The following is a 24,392-nucleotide window of genomic DNA, read 5'->3' on the forward strand; positions in this document are numbered from 1 at the left end:
GGAGCCGGGCCGCGAGAGGGGGCAGCCGTAAGTGGACCCCCGGGCTCGGCCCCCCTCCGCGGGGCCGGCTCTTCGGGACCCCCCAGGGCCTGGCCCTCTCGCCTCCCGGGCTCCGCCTGTTCGGTGCCAGCTCCCGCCCGCCGCAGCCTCGCGGTCCTCCCCTCCCCGGCTCCTCGGCCCCTTTCATCTTCCCTAGACTCCGCTTGGGGTTTTGCTGGTTTCTAGGAGATAAAAACCGCCTCAAATAGCGGCGGCGCGCTGCCAGGACAAACAGCGATGGGCGGGCCATGTTCGCCTGGTTACCCGCCCCCGGACGGGGAGCCGGGCTTCAGCGCGCCCGGGAAGGGGCGGCAGGCCGGGGTCCAGGCACCCAGGCGCCCGCGATGCCTCCCGCCTCCCAATGTGGGGGGCCCACTTTATAAGTTTTGGGCTGTGCCTCGGTTTCCTGCTCAGGTCGCAGGGAGGGGCCGGGTGAAGACCGTCCGCTAAGCGTCCATAGCCCGCGGGGCGGTGGGTCACAGTAACTGTGTCGCCGGGACCGCCGCGCCCCCTGGTGAAGTTAGTGGGGAGTGCGCTAGGCCTGGACTTCATAGCCTCCCAAGAATCTGCAAATTGTGAAAAACCATTCCGCAAACGTTAAATAAGCTGTATGGGGGAGGCGGTGGCGGAGTATGAATACACATGTTTCTTCTCTCCAGGACACATTAAGGGTAAGAGGCAGGCACCCAGCTGATAATTATAACACAGTCTGTTGGTGAAAATCAGGCTTGATTTAAGGGAGGGTGGAAGTTCTAGGCCTAGGCTGTAGTGAGTTCTTGGGGTATCGGGTTGGATGGTGTCATGATTAAGATACAAACAAAAAAACTGTGGGTGGCTTCTCACTGCTCTTTACCAATTGTCACAGTCAGGGGTTCCCACTTTTCCTTCAAATGTGTACTGCTTCCGCTCACAAGGAGATATTTTCCGGCCAATTTCTCCAAACTACCCCCAGTTTTTAACATTCTCTTTTAAGTTTTCTGTGACTTTCCAGGTGAACTAATTACGGAGGGGTGAGGGGATACTCAAAGTGTTTTCTGTGCAGTATCACTTTGGGGCTTTTGGAAATACAGTTTCAACTCTCCACCCTAGAATCTGCATTTTAACAAGATCCTCAGGTGAGTCCTATGTCCGTTAACATTCTGGAGCCCCTTGTTTTCTGACCCCAGAATAACTCTCTTGGGGGGAACTTTTCATGAGAAAGGGGAAGCAAACACAGAATCCAAGAATGCTAAGCTAGAATGCCTCCTAGATTCTCGAATGCTACTGGCTGCTCTTGGGAGTGGGAACTATGCCTTATGCAGTTCTGTGTCCTCAGAGCTTGAAATTGCTTATTAACATTTGTTAAATGAATGAACCAACACCCAAGGTCACCTACTTTACGCAGAGTTGTATGGCTAATAATCTCTAATATCTATTCAGCACTTCACAATTTATTAAATGGCTTCATTTCCATTATTCTGTATGGGAAACAACCATGTGTAATAATTAAACACTCTGCAAGTGAGAAAGCTGAATCTCAAAGAATTCAACGATTTTTCCAAAGCCATGGAGCTTTTAAGAAGAGGAGCCCCTTTCTGCATTAGACTCCAGTGCTAGTTCCATCCTTTGGAGTTAGAATAAGATCAATCTCATTAAAAAAAAAAAATTGAAGTATAGTTGATTTACAATATATTAGTTTCAGGTGAATACAACTTAGTGACTTGATATTTTGATAGATTATACTCCGTAAGTTACAAAACATTAGCTATATTCCCTGTGCTGTACATTACATCCTTGTAATGTATTTATTTTATACCTTGTAGTTTGAACACTTAATCGCCTTCACCTATTTTGCTCCTCTCCTCTCCACCTCACTATTATTCTGAAGTCAAAATGCCTGGGTTTGATATTCTTAGGTCTGATTTCCCTGTGCTTCACTTTCTTCATGTTGATTTAACAGTACCTACCTCATGGGGTTGTTGTAAAGATTATACAAGCACTTACAATAATTAGTGCTCAGGAAATGTTATTTCCCAACTCTTCCCACTTTTCCTTCCAGGAGGCTTAACCCTATGGGCTCTGGCGGACGCCGCCCTTTCCCTCCCAAGGTCTCCCGCCTGACTTTCCTCCTTCCGGAGGTTTTTTTCCCTCAGCTTTCCAGCCAGCGGCCCGGGACACAGTCGGTATTTTCCTCTGGGCGATACACAGTCCCAGAAGGGTTTAATTAGGTACTTCCCTGAACGTGGCTTATTTTGGGCTTTCTTAGCGCTGAGAGTGAGTGGGAGACTGTGTTGGGGAATTTGGAGCTGGGAAAAATAGCAGTCTCACAGGAAAACAAAACAAAACACCGTTCTGACCCTTAACTAGGGGTTAGCCCTGGGGACGCGTCCGCCCCGCTCCCCCTCCGACCGCCAGGTGGCGCGCGAGAACGCCCCGGAAATGTGTCCCTTGACTGCGCACGAATCCTTCGTCTCCGTTGCTCTTCCAATCACTTCCGTTGAGCGTTGCAACGCCGTTTGTCCCAGGCGGCTACCCGTACGCATCCGAATCTAGCCCGGGAACTAAGAGTCAGAGGAGTGGGATCCGGCGAGTTTGCTGATTCCGGACGTGCTCGGGACCGGGAAGATGTGTTCCCTGGGGTTATTCCCTCCGCCGCCGCCAAGGGGACAAGTCACCCTATACGAGCACAATAACGAGCTGGTGACAGGGAGTAGCTATGAGAGTCCGCCTCCCGACTTCCGGGGCCAGGTAGCTAGAGCGAGGAGGGAGGAGACCTACAGGCATGGAGGGCGGAGTCGGAGAGAATGGAGGAACAGAGGCAGCGTGACAGAGGCGGGGTCGCGGTCCCCGGGCTGCAGGACCGGAAACAGCCTGGCCTGGGCTGGAGAAGAATAGAAGGGCTGGGATGTATTTTAGAACTGGGATTGGAGGATGTAATGAAGGAGGATGAAGGATGCTGAGGATCTGTGGAGCCTAGAGAGAATGGGGAGAGTGAGGGCAAATCTAGGGGATGTGAGGGTGCAGAAGAACTTCTGCAAAGTCGGGGACAGTATTTGGGAAAACTAGGAAGGCGCAACCTGGAGCGTTTTTTCCCGTGGTGTTCCTGGGAAGGAAAAGGAAGAGAAACTGACGTTTATTGAGCGATTGCTCTGTAAGAAGGAGGCTCTGAGTCAGGTGTTCTCCAGTGTTTTAATAATGTGACTTAATAGTCGCAGCAACCTTATTATCCTAGTTTTACGGATAAGGGAGCTAAGACCTGTTTCCCAGTTCCACAAGTGTTTTATTTGTGGAAATAGGAAACAGGTCTGTGGAGCCTCTCACCCTTAGCCCAGCCACAGTTGGAGATGTCAGGGAGTTCAGCAGAGATCTGAGGAAGGGACTGACTCACTGTCATGCCTCTCACTTCTGGCTATAGTGGATCAATCTTCCTGTCCTAAACCTCACTAAGGATCCACTGAAGACCCCTGGGAGGCTGGACCATGGCACAAGAACTGCCTTTATCCATCACCGGGAGCAAGTGTGGAAAAGATGCATCAACATTTGGTGAGAAAGGGTCTCCTGGGCCGTAGTCTGCAGATGCTGGAGGAAATGAGGTCACCACACCTCTGCCTTGAGCCTCCAGGCTTTCTCTAGCTCAGAGCTGTCACTCCTTCAATGTATCAAATTATCAGTCCTTTCAAGGGTGGAACTCAAGGCTGTGCAGCAGTAGTTCCATTTCATCTCCAGTGACTTGCCTTCCTTTCTGATTTGATTATATGAATCTGTTCCCTGCCTCCTCTTCATGTCATTAGCATTTTCTGAGCCTTCACCTCAGCAAGGTTAGGTGTTAGGTGGCAGTGCTTAATTTCATACGCAGGTCATTCGTTTTGCATGTGTAGGAGTGGAGCCATACAGCCTGGATTCACTTCCTGGCTATGCCATTCTTTAGCTGTGTGACCTTAGGCAAGTTACTTAATCACTCTGTTCCTCAGTTTCTTCAGCTGTGAAATGGAACCTGTCTTACAAGGTAGTAGTGATGATTAAATGACTAAAACACTTAGAAAACAGTCCCTGGCCCATGTCAATCTCTTCAGGTGTTAGCTATTATTATTATCATTGTCACGTGTAGAGTGAATTCCTACAAATGAAGTAGCTGGGTTCAAAGATCTTTTCATTTGTAATTTCATGAGAAATTGCCAAATAGTCCTCCGTTTAAATTATACGCATTTACAGTCCCACCAACAGTTTATGAGAGTGCCTGTTTCTCAACACATGAGTATCAAACTCTGATATTTGGTCTTGCATTATAATTTAATTTGCATGTTTCTTTGAGTGAAGTTAAACATCAGTTCATGGTCTGAAAAGCCACTCAGTCCTGGGTTCTTCCTCACTTCCTGCCTCTCTAGCTGTTGCTTCTCTTCTGGATGTCTCTTAGACGTTCGTGTCCTGGGCTGGACTTGTAACTGATGTGCTACACCTGGGTGTTCACTTGTCTGCCATGCCCCGAGTCGGATATTCCCCCAGCTTCACCCACTCAGCAGGTTCAAAATAAGTCTCTTCATTTCCCTCTCCAAACCAGCTTCTTCCTTGCGTTTTTAATCTCAAGGAGTGGCCTTACTAATCATACAGGAGCAAGTGGTTTGAGTGTAGGCTCTGGGGCAGACAGACAGGTTGAATCCTGACTCTGCTACTTCCTACCTAGGTCACCTTGGTAATTAACCTCTTCACGCTCTTCGCTCATCTAAAAATGCAGGTCATGACAATACCTAGTTAGGAGGGTTGTGATAATGGCAAAATTTGATGATGCCTGTGAAGCAGCCAGCTCGGCCCTGGCTCACTGTGAGCAATACTAGCTGCTGTAATTATCATCTAGGGGGTTCCCTTTGATATTACTCTTTCCCTGACTAATGTCTAATTAGTCCTCAAATCCTGTGCCTTCTACTCCCTCCAGCTGTCAAATCTGTCTTTTCTCCATCCCCAGCGGTTCAGGCCACTTTGGTCTAGATTCCTGAATAGCCTCTTTTTTTTTTTTTTTAAACTGAAGTACAATTACAATGTATCAATTTCTGGTGTACAGCACAGTGTCCCAATCATGCATATACATACATATATTTGTTTTCATATTCTCTTTCATTAAAGGTTATTACAAGATATTGAATATAGTTCCTTGTGCTATACAGAAGAAACTTTTCCTTAAAATCTATTTTTGTATATAGTGGGTAACATTTGCAAATCTCAAACTCCCAAATTTATCCCTTCCTGCCCCTTTTCCCCAGTAACCATAAGACTGTTTACTATGTCTGCAAGTCTGTTTCTGATTTGTAGATGAGTTCATAGAGTCTTTTTTTTTAGATTCCACATATGAGTGATATCATATAGTATTTTTCTTCCTCTTTCTTGTTTATTTCACTTAGAATGATAATCTCCATGTCCATCCATGTTGCTGCAAATGGCATTATTTTATTATTTTTTATGGCTGAGTAGTATTCCATTGTATAAATATACCACAACTTCTTTATCCAGTCATCTGTTGATGGACATTTAGGTTGCTTCCATGTCTGGGCTATTGTATACAGTATTGCTATGAACATTGGGGTGCATGTATCTTCCGAATAACCTCTTAATCCATCTCTTTCTCTCCATTCTTGTCCCCCTCTAACCTCCAGCTAGACTGATCTTTCTAAAACGCCAGTGTGACCAGTGTATTCCTTTGCTTAACTCCTTCCTTGGCTTTCCATTCATGGTCTTAGGGCAAGTCTTGATTCCTTGATCTGCGTAGAAAGCCCTAAAAGCCCTCTGAACGTTAGTTGCCTCATTGGTAAAATGGGCAGAATGGGCGATGATTAAATGAAAGGACAATATAAAGTGCATGGCACACAGTTGCCACTTATTAAATGTGAGTATTCTCATTTTTTGGAGGGGGGAGGTAATTATTTACCACTAAGCTATACCCTCCCCCTGTTTATTTTATTTTTTTTAAGTGTTCTTATTTTTAATCCATGTTTATTGAATGAATGGATGGATGGATGGGTGAACTTAGAGGGGAGACTGAAGGGAACAGAGTAATCTGACTCGCAGCTTCCTCTCCTCATCAGGCGCGATGTGGGCCTTTTTGGGGTACTAAATGAAATTGCAAACTCAGAGGAGGAGGGTAAGTGTGTTTACCTTCAGCCTTCTCTAGATTTATAGTTGCCATCTCCCGTCCATTGTCTCCCTAATTCATCCCAGTACCTGGTGGCCTTTTCCTTTAGCCCTCTATTTCCTGGCCCAGTTGTCTCCACTGATACCATCTTCTCCTCCCCCTCTTCCTACCCCACATACCTCGGACTGAGTGTCCAGAGCACTTGGTGGGTGGGAGGAACTGGGATGCGCTTATCCTTGCTCGTCTGTCACCCCAGAGGGTGCCTAGTGAGAACCCTGTGAATGGTTTAATCAGAACTGCTTCCTCAACCCCACAGTGTTTGAGTGGGTGAAGACGGCGTCCAGCTGGGCCCTGGCCCTCTGTCGATGGGCCTCCTCTCTCCATGGGTCCCTGTTCCCCCATCTGTCTGTAAGTTTGGCTTCCTCCCCTGCCCTCCCCCACTCCCGTCCCCTCTCCACTTCCTGTCCCTTAAGGTCAGGGTGGGATGGGCAGACTGCAGAGGGCAGGAATGGTCCAGCTCCGCCCTAGGAGTGTTGAGGGGATAAGCTCCCTTTGTCCCCGTGTATCCTCTGTCTACTTTGTTCTTGTAGCTCAGGAGCGAAGATCTGATCGCTGAATTTGCCCAAGTCACCAACTGGTGAGTGTACAAGCTCTGTGGCTTCTGCGCAAAGGAGGTCCCGAACCTTGAAACTTCTTTTGGGGAGAGGGAAACCAGGGCAGAGACTCTTCCCACCCCTTTCCTGACTGCTTCCCCGATTCTCACTCCTTCTACCTCCCAAAAAAGGAATAAAATAACAAGTGAAAATATTAACATCCTCACGTGAAAGGGAATCAGCTCCGGGGCCCAGGCATGGCAAGGTGCAGGTTAATAACATCCTCACGTGGAAGGGAATCTGAGCCCTGGGGCCTGGGAATGGCGAGGTGCAGGCTCAGCCTCTTTGTGCTCACCCCCGCCCCAGGTCCAGCTGCTGCTTGAGGGTCTTTGCGTGGCACCCCCACACCAACAAGTTCGCGGTGGCCCTGCTAGATGACTCAATCCGTGTGTATAATGCCAACAGGTATGTGGGGGCGTACTGGGCGGGCTGACTCTTCAGTTTCCATAGGTCAGCCCCCACTTCCCTCTCCAGGCTTGAGGCCCAGGGAGCCCTGAGTTCCCAGGCCTGATCTGCAGGGCTCCTTCCAGAATTGGGGTTGGGGGGAGGGGCGCCCACAACTGGATGTGTCCTCTTTCCACATCCAGCCTCTATGCTGTCCTTCTGTCCTGTGATGCCCCGAAACCCAGGGTGATCAGCTCTTTTTGTGTTTCCTTCCTCAACTACCCTCAGCTTCCCTGAGCCTTTGTGTCCCTGCTTTGACTTGGTCCCCTTCCGTCTCACCCCAGCACTATAGTCCCCTCCCTGAAGCACCGGCTGCAGCGAAATGTGGCGGCCCTAGCTTGGAAGCCCCTCAGTGCCTCTGTCTTGGCTGTGGCCTGTCAGAGCTGCATTCTCATTTGGACCCTGGACCCCACCTCCTTGTCTACCCGGTGAGTCCCAGCAGTCTTTCTCTTACTTTGGCCAGAGGGTTATGTTCATGCTGGGGTGGTGAGGAGGTTTGGAGGGGGAAGTTCTTTGTCCTCACAGCACTTCCAGGGCTCTGGAAGAGAAGGACCTAAGGCCAACGGGGAGGTGCTGAGAAGCTCTAATCTAGAGAAAGGGATAGAGCTGAGGGCTTCTGGGATTGTGGGGAGTGTGTACTTCTGGTTCGTGGAATGGAAAGACGGTCTCTTTTAGAAGACTGTCAGATGAAACTGGAAGAATCCCCATGAGAACTAAATATAAAACCAGAAACTGGTTCTTTAAATTATGAATAAAGAAGAAAATCTTTTGGCCAGCTTTATTAAGGTAAAAGAGAAAATCAAAGTACACAAAGTATTTTCAGAATGGGAAAGGAGAGATAATCACAAATATGAAAGAAAATAGAAGACTTATTAGAGAATATTATATGCAAGCTTAGACCAATAAATTTGAAAACCTAAAGGAAATAATTGATTTTCTAGCAAAATATATATTACCAAAGTGAACTGTAGAAGAATTAAAATGGATGAACCCTACCATTAAAAAACATGCCAGGCTGAGATGGTTTTCTGAGATTTCTATCTAATTGTCAAAGAAAAGATAATCTCCACATTACTTGAACTAATCCAGATCACAGAATAATTTGGAAAGCCTCCTGATTTATTATTTTCTTTTTAATAAGCTTTATTTGGGCATAGTTTTAGATTTTGAGAAAAGTTGCAAAGACAGTACAGAGAGTTTCGGTACATCCTTCACACAGTTTCCCTCATTGTTAACATCTGATATTATCATGTTCCATTTTTCAAACTTCAGAAACTGACATGTGTACATTGTTATTAACCAGACTTCAGACTTTTTTGAGACTTTTTTCTGTTAGTGTCCTCTTTCTGTCCCAGGATCCATCCTGATTTATTTTTATTTTTTTAATCCTGATTTATTTTTATAAAGCTAATGTAACCCTAAACCCTAAACCTGACAATAGGTAGTACAAGAAAATATTTGAGCATAGATTTTAAAATCCTAAATAAAATATTAGCAAATAGAGTCCAAAAGCATATTAAAAAAAAATCTTGACTAAGAATTTTCCAGAAATTAAAGACTAGTCACCATTAGAAAATCTATTTAAATGACTTATTAGCAAATTAAAGGAGAAAATGTTTGTATTAATAAATGCATTTCTCAGAAAGCAGACTTTTCAGTTGAAAACATACAGTAAATAGGAATACAAAGAGATGACCTAAACATGAGTATATACTCAACATCAATAGCTACCATATTAAACAGTGAAATAGGAAATACTAACGGTGTTTCCAATATTGTCAAGATAAATACAGAGATGTTGTTATCATCATTATTAATCAATATCAATTTTGAAGGTTCTTGTGAGTACATTGAGACAAGAAAAAGACACGTGGTCTTGAGAAAGAAGAGAAAATTATTTTTATTTGGAGATATGATTTTATACCTAGATAATACAAGAGATTCAACTAAAATAAACCTATTTAATAAGGAATTTATTAGGTCAGGCAGCTGGATCCAAGAACCTGAAAGTGTAATAACTTTCCTTTGTACCAACAATAATCAGTTGAGAAATTGCAGTGGAAAAAAACACTCTACTTACAATAGGTACAACAATTACTTTAAATTACTAGGAATAGATTGTTACATTTAATTTATTAGACACCTGAAGAAAGTGATTGAAGAATATTAAAAAAGAGCTGAATTAGTGGAGGGACATGCTATATTCCTGGTAGGAAAATGTAATCATAAAGATGTCCAGTAAAGTGTATTTTCCATCAGAATTCTGCTAGGTTTTGTTTGTTTTTGTGAACTAGACAAAATGATATTTAGAGTTTTTATGAACGAATAAATGTGGAAGAATTGCCAAGAAAAGCTTGAAAAGGAAGACTATCCAGAAGAGATTGGCCCCACCAGGTATTAAAGTATTTTATGAAGTTACAGTCAGAGAAAGCTGTTAGCATAAGACCAGACAAACAGAGCAATGTAACAGAACAACATTCAGGAAAGATCTAAGAATTTATGGCAATTTTTTTTTAAATTGATGTATAGTCAGTTACAATGTATCAATGTCCGGTGTACAGCATAATGTCCAGTCATACATATATATACTATGGCAGTTTAATACATGATGAATTTGGCTTTGCACTGCAGTAGAGAAATTTAGACTTCTTTCTTTTTTTCTTTTTTAGTGGTTTTGGCATAATTGACTATCCATTTAGGAAATAATAAAATTTGTCCTTCTTCACACTATATATACATAAATTCCAAGCAGACAAAAGAACTAGATGCAAAAATACATAAAAAGACTAGAATATATAGACATTTTTTGCCCATGTAAAAGGATAGTATTATTAAAATTGAAATGTTTGATAATATCTAGTACTAGCAGGATTAGGGAAATGGTAGAGTATATTGTGGTATAAACTTTGCAGAAAATAATTTGCTGGCATATTTATGTTTTGAAAGGTGCAAGCCTTTTTTTTTTTCCTGCAATTCCATTTCAGTACTCTTCTACACAAATAATGACATGAGTACATAAAGAAATAGATCTAGAGAATATTTTTTGAAGCACTGTTTGTAATAAAAAATTACAAATAAGTGAAATGTCCGTTTATGGAGGCATGACTGAATAAATTACAGTTCATCTACTGAGTGGAATACAGGAGCCACTGAAAAGAATGAGACAGATCTCTATGAACTGATTTATTATAAAGTTAAGAGAATAAGTTGTAGACCTAAGATAAGTTGTAGGTGACCCCAAACCTCATTAGAGCTAAAGGTGGTTTTAGTTAGGAGGAAGAGGGACAAGGCGGCATTAATTCAGACAGTGGCCTGTGCCTGTCAGGCCAAGTACGTGGCTCTGAAGACTCAGGGCTGACCAGCATAGCCGGGGCCCTCAGCTAGTTCCAGCCTAGTGGGGGAGGTAGCCACAAGGGCCATCTTTGACCAGCAGAAAAGGATGCAGGAGCACAGAGGGAAGCTAGTTCTGACAAGGAAAGGCAGAAAGACAGGTTTGGGAGCACAGGATGAGTTCTGGGAAGTGGCAGGTAAGTCTAGAAAGATGAGACTGGAACCTTGAGGTGATGTCATGGATCATCCCAGGCTCCAGCAGGATGGTCCTGTGGGGAGAAGGCCCTCATCTGGATCAGAGCTTGCATCTCCCCAGCTCAGTGCCTCTAGTTTTATGGGCCAGAAGTTTTTGCCTCTTTCAGGCTTACTCCCTTTTACCCATTTTCCTCCCTGGAACTCCTGGTGGTAACTGCCCTTTCTTCCTTTTTAAAAATTTTTTTTCTTTAACTTTCCATGATCCTTACTCATTTTCCCCAACCTGGATTTGAGCTCAGAGTGGCCACTGGGATCCAGAAGCTTTAGCCGGAGGAGGCAAGGGAATAGAATCACGGGGCTTTCTTCTTGTCCTCTTCTCACTCCACTCCGTTTCCCCTTGGCAGACCCTCTTCTGGCTGTGCCCAAGTGCTCTCTCACCCTGGGCACACACCTGTCACCAGCTTGGCCTGGGCCCCCAGTGGGGGGCGGCTGCTCTCAGCTTCACCTGTGGATGCTGCCATCCTGGTGAGTTAGTCCCCACTCCTCTTACTGTCGGAAAGAGCCTTCTTCACCTAGTGGTGGGAAATACCCTGGGGGAAGGAGAGGAAGAGTCATCCATTCACTGTTTTGTTTTTTAATGTTGAACATTTTTTTGTGGGGTGTCCATTCAATTTTAAACTTACCCAGGGAAGGCGCTACACCAGCTCAACTCCTCAGATGTAAAATTCCACCTGCTGTCATTGTAAACATAAACCTATTTCCTCCTGTTCTTTAAAATTATTTTTAGACTTTTCTGGAGGGGGCGACTAGGTTTATTTATTTATTTTTAAACGAAGGTCCTGGGGACTGAAGTGCACTAAGAGCGCTAAGATGCACTCTAACGCTGCGCTGTGCCCTGTATCTCCTCCTGTTTTAAGTGCCTTTCCTGCTTCTTCCCCTCTCTGGTTCTTTGTACCTTAAGGAAGGGCAGCCCCTTGTGGAGTGATAGGGATGCTTGAGTCTCCTGTCTCATTCTGCCCCTCTCTCCAGGTATGGGATGTCTCAACAGAGACCTGTGTTCCCCTTCCCTGGTTTCGGGGAGGTGGGGTTACCAACCTGCTCTGGTCCCCAGATGGCAGCAAAGTCCTGGCTACCACTCCTTCAGCTGTTTTTCGGTGAGTTGGGGGAGGGCAGTGGGAGGGCAGGAACGCCCCAGAGAAAGGCACCAGGCTCCTGGAACTTCCAGCAGCACAGCCCTATGTCCCCGTTCCCATTCTCTGACCTGACCTGACCTGGGACTGACAGGGAGGTTACTTCAAGTTGTGGCACCCAGAGGTTCTAAGCTGCGACCTGTCTCTCTCCGGCACAGAGTCTGGGAGGCCCAGATGTGGACTTGCGAGAGGTGGCCTACGCTGTCAGGGCGATGTCAGGTAGGAGGGGACTGTGCGTCCCAGGAGCTGGGGAGGAGGGGGGCCCTGCTCCCCCCCACCTCCTCTACTTCTCTCCCTCCTGTATACCCCTCCTATATTCCCATAGACCACCCTTTCTTGCTTTTTGCTCCCTGACCGCAGACTGGCTGCTGGAGCCCAGATGGAAACCGCCTGCTGTTCACAGTGTTGGGGGAACCGCTGATTTACTCCTTATCATTCCCTGAACGTTGTGGTGAGTTGGGGGAGATCCCCAGATGCAGAAGATCTGGGGAGTCGGAGGGAGGCAGGAACCCTCTGGAATATGCTGCTCTGAAGGATAAAGGGGAGTAAAGATGCTTAGGAAACTTAAGACGAGTTGATGCTGGTGGTGGAGAGGAGGCAGGGGACCAGTGAGAGGCCTGCTTCCTGTATGTAAGAGCCTCTGCCCTGATCCACAGGTGAGGGAAAGGGGGGCGTTGGAGGTGCAAAGTCAGCAATGATCGTAGCAGATCTGTCTGAGACGACAGTACAAACACCGGATGGAGAGGAAAGGTGAGTGTGGTGGGTGAGGGAGGGGCAGTGGGACAAAGATGGGAGGGATGACACTGAGCCCTCCCAACCTGCTGTTCTGACCCAGACTTGGGGGAGAGGCTCACTCCATGGTCTGGGACCCGAGCGGAGAACGGCTGGCTGTGCTCATGAAAGGTAAGAGGTGGGGAGGAAGGTCTTTGCTCAGGCCGGCCTTCCATTTACCACATGTATCCATGCCCCGGCTGCAGTTTCCCTGCCCCTGCCCTGGGATGCAGCCTCCTGAGTTCCTTCCTATCCCGGCATCCTCTTATAGGAAATCCACGGGTCCAGAATGGGAAGCCAGTCATCCTCCTTTTTCGCACTCGAAACAGCCCTGTGTTTGAGCTACTTCCTTGGTAAGTGCTAGGCAGGCCGTTAAGTCTGGGTTCCTCACTGGCCTTCTTTTACCAAACCCACATCCCACGTCCCACTGCACCTGCCTTCTGCCTCCAGCAGCCCACTCACCATTTCTTCCTCCCCTAGCGGCATTATTCAGGGGGAGCCAGGAGCCCAGGCCCAGCTCATCACCTTCCATCCTTCATTCAGCAAAGGAGCTCTGCTCAGTGTGGTGAGTGGGCCAGGCTGCTGGGGTTTCAGGAGCAGGAGGAGTAGGGGGCCGCGGCTGCTGTGTGGCTCTGGAGTGTAGCCTTCTTTGGGCCCAGGCTCTGATACACTCTTCTTTCGCCTCTCTCTGCAGTGCTGGTCCACAGGCCGGATTGCCCACATCCCTTTGTACTTTGTCAATGCCCAGTTTCCACGTTTTAGCCCGGTGCTTAGCCGAACCCAAGAGCCCCCAGCTGGGGGCGGAGGCTCTATTCATGATCTGCCTCTCTTTACTGAGACGTCCCCAATCTCTGCCCCTTGGGACCCTCTCCCAGGGCCACCCCCTGCTCGGCCCCACTCCCCTCATTCCCACTTCCAGTAATAAAAAATGTCCTTTTTTGTTTTCTGCTCAATTACAAGACTGTCTTTTCCAGGGCGCTGCATTGGGGTATAGTGAAGAAAAAAAAGGGCATTGACTTTTGGTTAAGATCTTGGCTCTTTCACTGTTTCATCACTTCTTGTGATGAATTTGTTCAAGTTTTGAATTTGGTCAAGCTATTTAACCTTAGGAACTGGGTGGTTTTCCAATGATTTGTAAAGCAAAGCTCAGAAAATACCTCGCATAGGCTCTGGCACAGGTAGGTGTCGCACTCCTCCCAGGTTTCAGCAAGTTCCTGGAATGGTGTAGGGCAGTGATGGAGCGACACTTGGTCAGTCTGAGATGGAAGAAATTTTATTGGCCTAGGGGATGTGTGGGAGGCACAGGTGCGGGAGGCTGGGCCAAGGTGGCGCGGGCCATGCTCAAGGCACCCTCTCGGGTCCGGTGCCCACCAATGAAGCCGCTGGTGTGGACAAAGACACAGCCAGGAATCCCACTGACCTGGTCCAGGGCATCATCCCGAAGACCCCGCCATGGCTCTGGCAGGGGCAGCCTACGAGTGAGCAGAAAGAAGGAGCTGCTAGGAGCAAATGAAGGCCTTGAAGAACTGGGAGAGGGGTAGCAGAGGCAGTGTTAGTGGCCTCCTCTGAGAGGGTCGAAATAAGCCTGAAGGGCTGCAGGGTGGTCCCCTGGGGCCTCACCTGCTCTGGAATGAATGGAGCTCCTTAGGCACACACTGTACCCGCCACTGTCCAGCCTGGTCAGTGTAGATAACAAAGGCGATGGTCACCGGCGGGGACAGCCCCGATTCCAGGTGGTAGAGGTGCTCCTTCCAGGGGCATCCACCTTTTGCCAGTTCTATTATCTCCCCACTTGAGTCTACCTGAAAGGGAAGCAGAGCAAGGCAAGAAGACTTAGGGTAAGAGCAGGAGTCCTGGTGACTGGCAGCCCGCCAGCAGTCACTGACTCCTGAGCCCCAGTGCCTCCTCCCAGGCCTATACCTGGAATCGCTGGGCCAGGGCCTCTTCCACCAAGGCCCGGGCTGGCAGCCAGCTGTGCTGGTAGAATTCTAGTCTCTGCAGAAACTCCTCGCGAACCAGATCCATTGCACGCTTGAATCCGGCCTGGGAATTATGTGGGAATGAGAACCAGGGTGCTGGCTGGAACTCTGGACTTTTCTATGGCCTGATGGGGGCAACCACTCTCATTTCCTCCCCGGAGCTCCCTACACACCTCATGGGCTCTTCCCCGGGGCCCTCCCTACCTCAGTGTCTTGGTTGGGCTGGTTCCAGGTGGGATTAAGCCGAGCAACCCGGGCGCTCAGCGTAGTAGTCACCGCATAACGAGGCTGTCCCTGCTCCCACTGGGAGATGCCATTGTCCACTGCATCCACCTCCTCCACGAAGTTCTCGTATATCTAAGATAGCAGGAGGAGGAATGCTCTGGAGGGCGCCTACCACTTGCACAAAGCTTTGTAGGTTTTAAAGTTTACGCATATACACTGTTATTTAATCTTAACAGCCGTGCGATGATCTCTCAACATGAGCTGAATGAGGAAAGGGGGAACTGGGGAGTTCAGCAGCTTGCTAAAGGTCAGCGAGCAAACAGTGCTGGGGCTAGAATTCAGGTCACCTGATTTCTAATCCAGTACTCACTCTACTGCCACTCAAAGCCTGAGCCAAGGCCGGCATGTGTGGGGAGGGGGCTGCTGACTTCTGAATGGGAAGGTCTTGAGTTCTGTAAGGGGCTTGGTGGGAGTGGATCCCTATGGCTGAGGTGGGGGTAAATCTCCAGGTGGGCTGAGTAGGCTACTGAGTAATCCAATTAAGGAGGCATGAGAGGGTCTGGCTAAGCACACCAGTCAGGTGGAGAAGATGAGTACTGGACTGGACATCAAGGGCTGGGATGTGGGCCCAGGGAAGCCCACGATGTGTAACATGGCATTAGCAGTTGCTGCATCTCCTGAGCCTAAAGAGGTGGTAGGACAATGCCTCAAGAATTTGGGGGATTATCAGTGTTTAATGCAACACTGCCTTTCAAAATAGGCCCATATATCACACCTGTGGTATGTAGAAAAAGTGCTCCTCTCAGGGAGAGCTGAAAAAGAACTCCTCTATGCCTGGCACCTCTTGGTCTGGACCCCAACCCAAAGCTCAGTTAAAACCTGGGTGTAACTTTAATATACAAAATATGTAAACAGCTCATACAACTCAGTAGCCAAAAAGCAACCCAACTTAAAAAAAAAGGACATTAAGAGTTGAATACACATTTTTCCAAAGAAGACATACCGATGGCCAACAGGAGCATGAAAGATGTTCAACATCATTAATCATCAGAGAAATGTACATTGAAACCACAATGAGATATCACCTCGCACCTGTCAGAACGGCTACCATCAAAAAGACCACAAACAAATGTTAGGATGTGGAGGAAAGAAAACCCTTGTACACTGCTGGTGGAAATGTAAACTGGCACAGTCACTGTGGAGAGCAGTACGGAGGTTCCTCTAAAAACTAAAACTAAAACTCTCATGTGACCCAACAATCCCACTGCTGGGTATATATCCAAAAAAGAAAGAAAAAACCAAACTGAGAACACTAATTGGAAAAGAGACATGCACCCAAATGTTCACAGCAGCATTATTTACAATAGCCAAGATATGGAAGCAACTTAAAAAGTGTCCAACAGATGACTAGATAAAGAAGATGCGGTATATGTACACACACATATATACATACCATGGAATACTACTCAGCTGTTAAAAAATGTTCCGTTTGCAACAATATGGTTGGAACTGCAGGATATTATGCTTAGTGAAATAAGTCAGAGAAAGACAAGTACTGTATGTTATCACTTATATGTGGAATCAAAAAATTAACGAATTTTTGAGAAACAGACTCACAGAGAACAAACTAGTGGTTACCAGTGGGAAGGGGGAGGGGCAAGACAGGCGTAGGGGATTAAAAGGTAAAAACTATAAGATAAACTACAAAGATATATTGTACACCACAGGGAATAAAGCCAATATTTTATAATAACTATAAATGGAGTATAACCTTTGAAACTGTGAATCACTATGTTGTACACCTGAAACATATAACATTGTACATCAGCTACACCTCAATTAAAAAAATAAAACAATAAAAATTAAAAAACCTTAGGTATAATTTAGTTCAATTGCTTAGAAACCCCTCAGCAGTAGAAGGGAAAACTGACCCAGTCTGAAACCTCAGTATTCCAAAAGCTCCAATTTAACTGTTCATACTTCTCCACATTTTTGGGTCACAAGAATGCTGTGTCATAGGGGATGATAGGCAAGTTGAGACAGAACTGAACTCAACAGCCTACCTGCAAAAAACCAGAGCTGAATGAACCTGAAGTTTGACTTGTGACCTTCAGAGGAGCAGGGTCAAGCAGGGTCAAGAATCATCATCCCACAAAGACATGCACGCCAGGGCCACTAGCCTGTTCCTTCCCCAACAGCCGGCACCTGCTGAGCTGCCTGCAGGAGGCGCTGGCAGAACCTGCCGAGGTTTTCATAATCAAAGCCTTCCCAGCCCGGCTTCCCTGGTTTCCCTGGTCGTGTGCCTCCGGCGAATATAGCAGTGCCTACGATATGCTGCCCTCCACCTTCAGGGCAGCCAGAATCTCAGCCATATGCTTCCAAACACAAGCTACCTCCTCTATTACCAAGCTGTTGAATGATCATATGTGTGTGTCAAGTCAAGAAAAAGACTGGGGAACACTGCTTTTTAGTTTCCAAAGCCCTTCCCGATATATTACCTCACCCACTTCTCACAACCACCCCAGGATGGAGGCAGGAAAGAGGTGAACCATCCCTTTGTGAGATGAGCCCAACTGAGGGAGAGGGCGGTGGGCCAGCACGGGTCAGGAACCCTGACCTGAGCCCAGTCCTGAGTGTGGTGTGAGCGCCATGCCAGCCAGCCTGGTGGAGATGCACATGTGGAGCATCTCTGTCCTCGGGTCCCCACCTTGTCATAGAGGGTGCCCACCATGCTGTCCTCTTCGCTAGTGCCCAGCAACTGGGCCAGCAGCTTGTGCCCGAAGTGCAGATAGATGAGTCCCGCACTGCTCAGCTTGGTCTGCCACGGCTTCCCCGGGGACAGGGAGCTCATGGTCTCTGTGAAAGACCTGAGGAGCACAGGGAGGTGGGACTGAGGCAGAGTCGCCCCAATTAACCTGCAGTGTGTGCGCACGTGCAGGCACAGTGGGGTGGGGAGAAGGGGGAATACCTTGGGAGCTGGGAGAAAGCTCTGCTGGCAAGGTTTTGGCTTGTCCTCAGGGGCCTACAGGGACCCCAGTTTGAAGACTCCAGTCATGCATTCGTTCGGCAATGGTAAACTCAATGCTTACCACACGCCAGGCTTTGTGTTGTGCTGTTACAGATGGAAAAACTAAGACCCTGTCCCTGCCTTCAAGTTTATCCACCTAAAGACACCCACACAAACAACCAAGCAAATGCTCTAGTTATAAACAAAGAAAAGGGGAGGGGAAGGAAAGGATTCAGGTCACTCCTGAAAGGCGAATTAGTGGGTGTTCATCAAACAGACAAAGGGTAAAGGAGAAAAAGCAATCCACGTAAAGGGAACATGTCCAAGGGCTAAGAGACAGGTCTCTTCCTGGAACTGCAAGAAAGGCAGTTTAGGTTGAGGAATGAGTGGCAAAAGATAAAGCTGGACCACAGCAGGCCTTGTTGGAGTTTGGACTTTATCTGTAGATCATGGGGTGCCACCGAGAGAGTGTAAGCAGGCCAGTGCATGTCAGGAAGAGCACCGTGCCAGCCAGCACAGAGAAGAGATGCACGTTTACCTGCAGGGGTCGGGTGAGGGAGGAAGGCAGGGCTTTGAATAGCAGTGGGACAGAGGGCAGGGAAAGGAATGACAGTTGTTAGGGCAGTAGAAACTACAGCTGTAATTTCTAAATATCAGTCCATCAGAATCACCAAGGGAGCTCATTTATTGTTCTAATGATTTTTATTATTAAATATGGAATAAATACAAAAATATAAAATATTCATAAGGTATAAAGACTAATAACAATTACCCTCCAGAAAAGATTCAGAAAGAAGCAAAACTAAATAGTTGACGCAAACAGATACACATAACGTGCTCAACTGCACCCAAGAACAAGGGCATGATGAACACAAAATTCAGGCTGCTGCTTACTCCTGGGGGAGGTAGCGGGATGGGACAGGGAAGAGGCCCACAGGTAAAGACACAAAGGTAATGGTAATGATCTAGTTCCTAAGTTGGGAGATTGGTTCATGGGTGTTCATTTTATGTTCTATATTCCAGAAATGTTAAATGTATTTTTTTACATGTCAAATCCTGCATAGTTTTTTAAAGTATATAAAGTCATTATAAAAAAGGAAGTAGTCAATAATGCCAAGTGCCACAAAGAGGTCAGTAAGGTGAGACCCTCAGCCAGCAACCTGAATTTGGTGTTGAGGTCACTGGTGCCCTTTCCACAAGCATTTCCAGTGGAGAGATTGGGACAGAACCGGCTGAATGAACGAACGAATGAATGGAATGAATTGGAAGGGATGTGGGGCCAGGAAAGAGTGCCTGAGAAGTGAGGGTGAGAGATCAGGCTGTAAATACTGGGAGCATTCCCTCCCGGTATCATTATGAAAGTAATATGTATGTTTCAACAAAAAAGAGAGGGAGGGAAGGACAGAGGTGGTGAGAAATACTTAAAAGACTTAGAACAAAATAAAATTTCATGACCCCTTAGATATAACAACTTCAAAAAGTGTGGTGTACCTGTGGGAGGGTTTTGTTTTTATTCATGCCTTTGTTTTCAAGATGGGAGATGCCCAAGCAGAGTTTCTTGCTGTAGGAAGGAAGTAGATGTACTGGCGGGGAGAACTGTGAGGTGAAGTCCCAGGGTAGAAAGTAATAAACTGGAAAAGGGGCAAAGAGAAGAAAACAATGTTTCCTGAATTTGAAGGATAAAGCTGACATGTTCAGGAGTGGGAAAGTGAGGACGTGTGTGCACAGGAAAAGCTAAATTTCCTTTTAAAGGAAAGAGGCAGGGTCATTCACTGAGGAAGTTTGATGAGGCAGACTTGAGGAGAGGGGAAAAGGATTAGAATAGTACTGGGGATAACGGGCTACCCTGGGACAAGAACGATTTCCCATTGAAAGAGCGTAAATGATGTGGAAGACAACATATTTCTGAACTGTCGCCACCCACCACAATCATAGAGGTCCAGCAATCTGAGGTGGGCAATAAGGGCATATGAATGCATTAAACTCAGCTGGGGTATTCAGTGGAGTGATGACGGAGTTGGGGGAAGAAAAGCCTAACTGAGCCGAAGAAAGAGATGAGTCGGGAGGGGCCAGGGGACTGACGAGGGCCAAGGGAGACTTGGGCAGATGCGAGGGCTCCGGGAGTCCCCAGGCCAGGTAGATGGGTGCAGAGCAAGCAGGCAGAGAGCTGAAATGATGGAAGACAGTACTCCGTGGGACACAAGAGTTTGCCTTCCAGCATGAGGCGGTTCCCTTCGCTGACACGGACCACGACGGTGGACTGGAGCACTGAGGAAAGCTAAAATCAAGGAAGCTAAAGAAACATGGTATGTGGGAACTCACCTCTGGTGATGGTCATAGCGGTGTCTCTGAGGGTCGTACTCGCCACCCACATCTACCACGATGTCACAAGAAGCTAGTTTCTCGGGGTCCCGGGTCCGCACAATCTCTGCATCCTGCAGGGGAAAGACGAGGTGAGGGGGCTGCCGGGGTCGCGCGGGTCGAGGATTAATGTTGGGCTTCCGGGGAGCCGCGGAGGTGAGGACGGGTCCCCTGGCCGTCTGAGCTACCACAGGAACCCATGAGGGGCACGCGGTCCGTCCCAGAGACTCGCCGGCAGCCCATGGGTCAGTCTGCGCGGACCGTACCCGGTATTCAGGCAGGAGGCGAAGCAACACGCACGCCAGCGCTTCATCGCAGTGGAAGGTGCCGTTGTGCGTCCCGATTCGGGCTGGGGCCATGAGGTGGCTCCGGGATCGCTTGGAGGGTGGGACTGACTCCAGGCTGAGCGTGGGGCGCGGGGCCCAGAGGGGTGGCGGCGGCGGCAGCAGCAGAGGAAGACCGCGCAGAAAACGGTAGCCCATGCAGGTGCCCCGGAGGAAAGATAGAACGCCGACCCGGAAGAAGAAGCGTCCGCAAGGCCCACTTCCGCTTGCCAGCCGTTCCCATGGCAACTGGCCCCGCAAGAAGCAGCAGCAGCCACGCGCAGAATTTTGACTCCATCTCCTCGAAAGGCCACGGGCGGAGCCTCCAAGAAGAGCACTGCATCACCCTGCTTATCAGGCTCCGGGGAAGGGCGCACCCTCTCGACCGCCGCCCTCCCATTTCATTACCAGTCCTTTACTTAATGCAAGAAAAGACCAACGAGTGTTGCCCGGTGCAGAGTTGCCCAGCTGGCACATTTATTAGCATTAAACATAAGACCCTTCTCTACCCCCGTTTCAGGAACCAAGCCCACAAAGTCCCAGACCCCTGAAGAGGGCCACATTTCTGAAACAAGGCTCTCAGGCTTTGGCAGTAGCCTGAGCTGCTCCCAGGGCTGTGAGCTGCTGAATCTTCTGGCTCATCATCTCCATGACAGCTGTGGGGAAAAACGTCAGACCCTGGTCAGGAGCTAAAGAGGAGATGCCAGAGCTAAGGAAAAGTTACAGGGAAGTTTAAGTACAGGTAACCAACCAACTACAGTTAAAACTTTTAACATAGTGATCCACTGTGGAGGGCACACCACAAATTTAGAGTCTACAACGTGTCAGTAAATATGGTAACAAATACAAAATTGAACAAAATACTGTATTAAATGAGTCAGATATAACCAGAAAATTATAACGTGAAAAGATTTTTGACTTTAGAACAGTAGTTCTCAATTCTGACTGTATAACAGAATCACCTAGGAAACTTTTTAAAAAACATTCTTGGAATTCCTCCGCCCCCACGCCCTTGATTTACAACTGACCCTTGAACAAGACGGGGTTGAACTGTGCAAGACCACTTATACATGGATTTTTTTGAACAGTAAATACTACAGTACTACATGATCAATGGTTGGTTGAATCCATAAACGTGGAACTGAGGATACAGAGGGCTAACTATAAGTTATGTATAGATTTTCTTCCACTTCACGTAGGGTCAGCACCCCTAACCCATACGCTGCTCAAGGGTCAAATGTAGTCGGTTTGGAGTGGGCCCAGGTTTTCTTTTTAAACTCCCCAGGTGATTCTAACGTGCAGCCAGGGCTGTAATTGCTAGTAGTTAGCTAGTTAGTTAGGACTATATTTCTTTCCTGTGTGTTCATTTACATGCATCTTCTCCCTCATTCCATCCACATTAAATAGGAACTCAGACAAGAGAACACAGACATGATTTTCTTCCTCTAAATTTTGCAAGAACCCTACCCAGGAACCTACAAATAGTGGGTATGTAATGCACAGCATCTAAAGAGTAATACATGAAGACAGCAGAGAGAAAAACATGGTTTTAATCCAGCAAAGGCGACACCCCCATGGCTCACACTACAATCCATGTTCTTTATTATGGAGGCAGAAAGGGTGAAGAGGTGCCCAAAGCCAAGCCTACCCTGTTTCATGGCATGCTTCTCTTGCAGAGCTGGCTGGATTTTCTCCATTTGCTTGGTAAGGAAGTCTATCTTCCTCTTGAAGAAGTCCTTGGCATCTTCAGCTGTCTGCAAGGTCAGCAGTGAATGAGGGGCTAAGAGAAGCCTGCATTTTGCACTCCAGATCTCCCCCTAAACTCCCTTTACCTCCTCAAAGTGGCATCAATGTGCTTTCTTCCACTCACCTTCTCTACATAGTAGCCAGTTCCCACATCGATGAGCACATGTTCCACATCATGTAGCTTCCCAGGGACATACATCTGAGAATCAAGGATTAAGGGAAAACTAGCCCAGCAAAAGTCATGAATCCCTGAAGCTAGAAGCTTGACTTCCCAAGACCCTCCTTTCCTAAAAAGGCACAGGGACTGAATAATCTGAAAGTCTACAAAATCCAAATGGGGAGAGACGGGAAAGTCGGTTCCTTATGGAGAAAATCACATATGCTGGCATTCTCTCTTGCCCTGATCCATCTGCCTCCCTCCAAGCAGTTCTTACAATCCCCATTAGCCCTTCCAGAAAAACTAGATAGAATGGTTTTTTCCTGCTGCTGTTGAGTAGTAAAAGCGAAAAACTGGCCTCACCTCCCCTTTAACACCCCCAACCATCAACCAGCTAATTCTGATGGATTTAATATTCATTATTTAAGCAATCCCTACTATGCTGTTATTCCTGTGTTCCCTTTTCAGCCTGTCAGTTCTCAGGTAGTTTACAGATGCCCTACTGTCATAAGTTGCTCATTCAAATAAAACATTCAACAGGTGGACACACTCCAGGTTTCTTAGTAACAACAGTTTAGGAATAAGAGCCACAATTAAACTGAAATTGAGGATTAATAAACGGAGCCAATCCCTTTGTTTCTATATCCTCTATTCTTCTGTTGTTTGTTTTCTAAGTCATTAGTAAAAGTGTAAACCACCAGTTTTATCTCCCTATTAGGTTATATCCTCACACAGCAAAGAGAAATAATCAGACCTCAATTCTACATACACCTTGGTGCTCACAAGGCATTAGCTGGATGCTGACCCCAGGTTAGACAAAAGAACAACCAAGTGTGTATAATAAAGGTATTCTCTGAATCATCGGGGTACTCTGGAGTAATCAAAACCTTCCGCTCCATTTTGCAGGGTAGGAATGAGAGAAAAGGAGAGAGCAAGGTAGCGGTTCCTGTGGAAAGGATACAGAACTCGTCAGTGGGACGAGTAATTCTTTTCCTGTGAAAGCAATTAAAACAAACATGTGGGGAAGGTTGGCAGCTCCAACTTTTAGACGTTAAAGTGAGTTTCAATACAGCACAGCGCCCAGAGACTGTACGAAAAGGACCGAAACAGGGACAACAGGAGCTGTAATGTCCTGTACATTTCAATTCTAGATATGCAACATGCAAAGGGTTCCTGCAGTGGTATGCAATAGTTCTCTAGTCTAAGGTAAGGAAAACTGGACTAGGAGGCAGGACGAGAGAAGCCGGGTCACCACATGCCCCAGGTTGCTTTCACGCGCCTACCCCATACCCTCGTTGCTCTTGTTCAGCACGTTCAGACAGTCCTTGGCTTCCACGTACTTGGTCTGTACCACCTTGAGCTGGGCAATGGACGTGGACAAGAACTCCACTTCCTACAGAGGAGGGGAATGAGGGTCAGTGTGGGGAATGGCGGGAGAGGGGGGCACGGCCGGAGAAGGGGCGGGTCCTTCACCTGGAAAGGGAGGCCTCTCCAAGTGGGGCGGAATGGGGAGCGAAAGAGTACTCGTGGGAAGGAAGGTAGTGAGGCAGAAAAGGGGTGTCTGTGGAGCCCATCCCCACCTGGTCCAGCTGATTCTTGAGCATTTCTAGCTGCGGCAGATTCAGCTCGCTGATGTTAACCGACTGCGCCATGTTGGGTAGGAGGACTAAGGAAACGGAAGCCAGCCGGGAGAGTAACGCTCTAGCCGTCCCCTGCGCATCTCGGTGGCTGCGCGGGGAGGCCTCGCAGCGCCAGACATCTCTATGGTCCTCCGTTCCGGAGCAGGAGATCGAGCTGAATCTTCTCTTGTGACTCGCCTTGGAATAGAAAGGATATTGGCGTTTTCTTTTTAACAAAACATCCCAAGCCTAG

The 24,392-nt window shown here is 47.4% G+C and overlaps 3 protein-coding genes across 3 annotated transcripts; 1 reads left to right on the plus strand and 2 right to left on the minus strand.

The window, feature by feature from the left end:
* Nucleotides 1-1,813: 1,813 nt before the first annotated feature.
* On the plus strand, nucleotides 1,814-13,675 carry AAAS (aladin WD repeat nucleoporin). Its single transcript, XM_010964363.3, has 16 exons — nucleotides 1,814-2,766; nucleotides 3,434-3,561; nucleotides 6,093-6,148; nucleotides 6,456-6,547; nucleotides 6,730-6,776; nucleotides 7,099-7,197; nucleotides 7,521-7,664; nucleotides 11,166-11,286; nucleotides 11,791-11,915; nucleotides 12,110-12,170; nucleotides 12,312-12,402; nucleotides 12,608-12,701; nucleotides 12,787-12,854; nucleotides 12,994-13,075; nucleotides 13,203-13,287; nucleotides 13,417-13,675. The coding sequence occupies exons 1-16, from the start codon at nucleotides 2,644-2,646 to the stop codon at nucleotides 13,642-13,644; spliced, it is 1,644 nt and encodes a 547-aa protein (XP_010962665.1). The 5' UTR covers nucleotides 1,814-2,643; the 3' UTR covers nucleotides 13,645-13,675.
* A 298-nt stretch (nucleotides 13,676-13,973) lies between these two features.
* On the minus strand, nucleotides 13,974-20,928 carry MYG1 (MYG1 exonuclease). The gene is made up of 7 exons (XM_010964362.3): nucleotides 20,561-20,928; nucleotides 20,256-20,368; nucleotides 17,634-17,793; nucleotides 14,906-15,058; nucleotides 14,643-14,765; nucleotides 14,343-14,524; nucleotides 13,974-14,194 (listed from the first exon to the last, which is right to left on the minus strand). The coding sequence occupies exons 1-7, from the start codon at nucleotides 20,774-20,776 to the stop codon at nucleotides 13,996-13,998; spliced, it is 1,146 nt and encodes a 381-aa protein (XP_010962664.2). The 5' UTR covers nucleotides 20,777-20,928; the 3' UTR covers nucleotides 13,974-13,995.
* Nucleotides 20,929-21,062: 134 nt separating this feature from the next.
* PFDN5 (prefoldin subunit 5) lies at nucleotides 21,063-24,218 on the minus strand. Its single transcript, XM_010964361.3, has 6 exons — nucleotides 24,101-24,218; nucleotides 23,811-23,913; nucleotides 23,482-23,513; nucleotides 22,488-22,562; nucleotides 22,266-22,371; nucleotides 21,063-21,273 (listed from the first exon to the last, which is right to left on the minus strand). Exons 1-6 carry the CDS (start codon nucleotides 24,170-24,172, stop codon nucleotides 21,197-21,199), a joined length of 465 nt encoding a protein of 154 aa, XP_010962663.1. The 5' UTR covers nucleotides 24,173-24,218; the 3' UTR covers nucleotides 21,063-21,196.
* Between the last annotated feature and the right edge of the window lie 174 nt (nucleotides 24,219-24,392).

Source organism: Camelus bactrianus, chromosome 12, assembly GCF_048773025.1.
Source record: "Camelus bactrianus isolate YW-2024 breed Bactrian camel chromosome 12, ASM4877302v1, whole genome shotgun sequence".
In the NCBI taxonomy this organism is placed as follows: Eukaryota; Metazoa; Chordata; class Mammalia; order Artiodactyla; family Camelidae; genus Camelus; species Camelus bactrianus.

Excerpts from the sequence above, each read along its gene's own strand:
- AAAS (XM_010964363.3), top strand. The coding sequence starts at position 2,644 with ATGTGTTCCCTGGGGTTATTCCCTCCGCCGCCGCCAAGGGGACAAGTC. Across the intron at positions 7,665-11,165 it reads CCCACCTCCTTGTCTACCCG|ACCCTCTTCTGGCTGTGCCC; the intron begins GTGAGTCCCAGC and ends TCCCCTTGGCAG. Across the intron at positions 13,288-13,416 it reads AAGGAGCTCTGCTCAGTGTG|TGCTGGTCCACAGGCCGGAT; the intron begins GTGAGTGGGCCA and ends CTCTCTCTGCAG.
- MYG1 (XM_010964362.3), bottom strand. The coding sequence starts at position 20,776 with ATGGGCTACCGTTTTCTGCGCGGTCTTCCTCTGCTGCTGCCGCCGCCG. Across the intron at positions 17,794-20,255 it reads CGCTATGACCATCACCAGAG|GTCTTTCACAGAGACCATGA; the intron begins GTGAGTTCCCAC and ends TGTGCTCCTCAG. Across the intron at positions 14,525-14,642 it reads CCCTGGCCCAGCGATTCCAG|GTAGACTCAAGTGGGGAGAT; the intron begins GTATAGGCCTGG and ends CTTCCCTTTCAG.
- PFDN5 (XM_010964361.3), bottom strand. The coding sequence starts at position 24,172 with ATGGCGCAGTCGGTTAACATCAGCGAGCTGAATCTGCCGCAGCTAGAA. Across the intron at positions 23,514-23,810 it reads GCTGAACAAGAGCAACGAGG|GAAAAGAATTACTCGTCCCA; the intron begins GTATGGGGTAGG and ends TTGCTTTCACAG. Across the intron at positions 21,274-22,265 it reads GAAGCATGCCATGAAACAGG|CTGTCATGGAGATGATGAGC; the intron begins GTAGGCTTGGCT and ends TTTTCCCCACAG.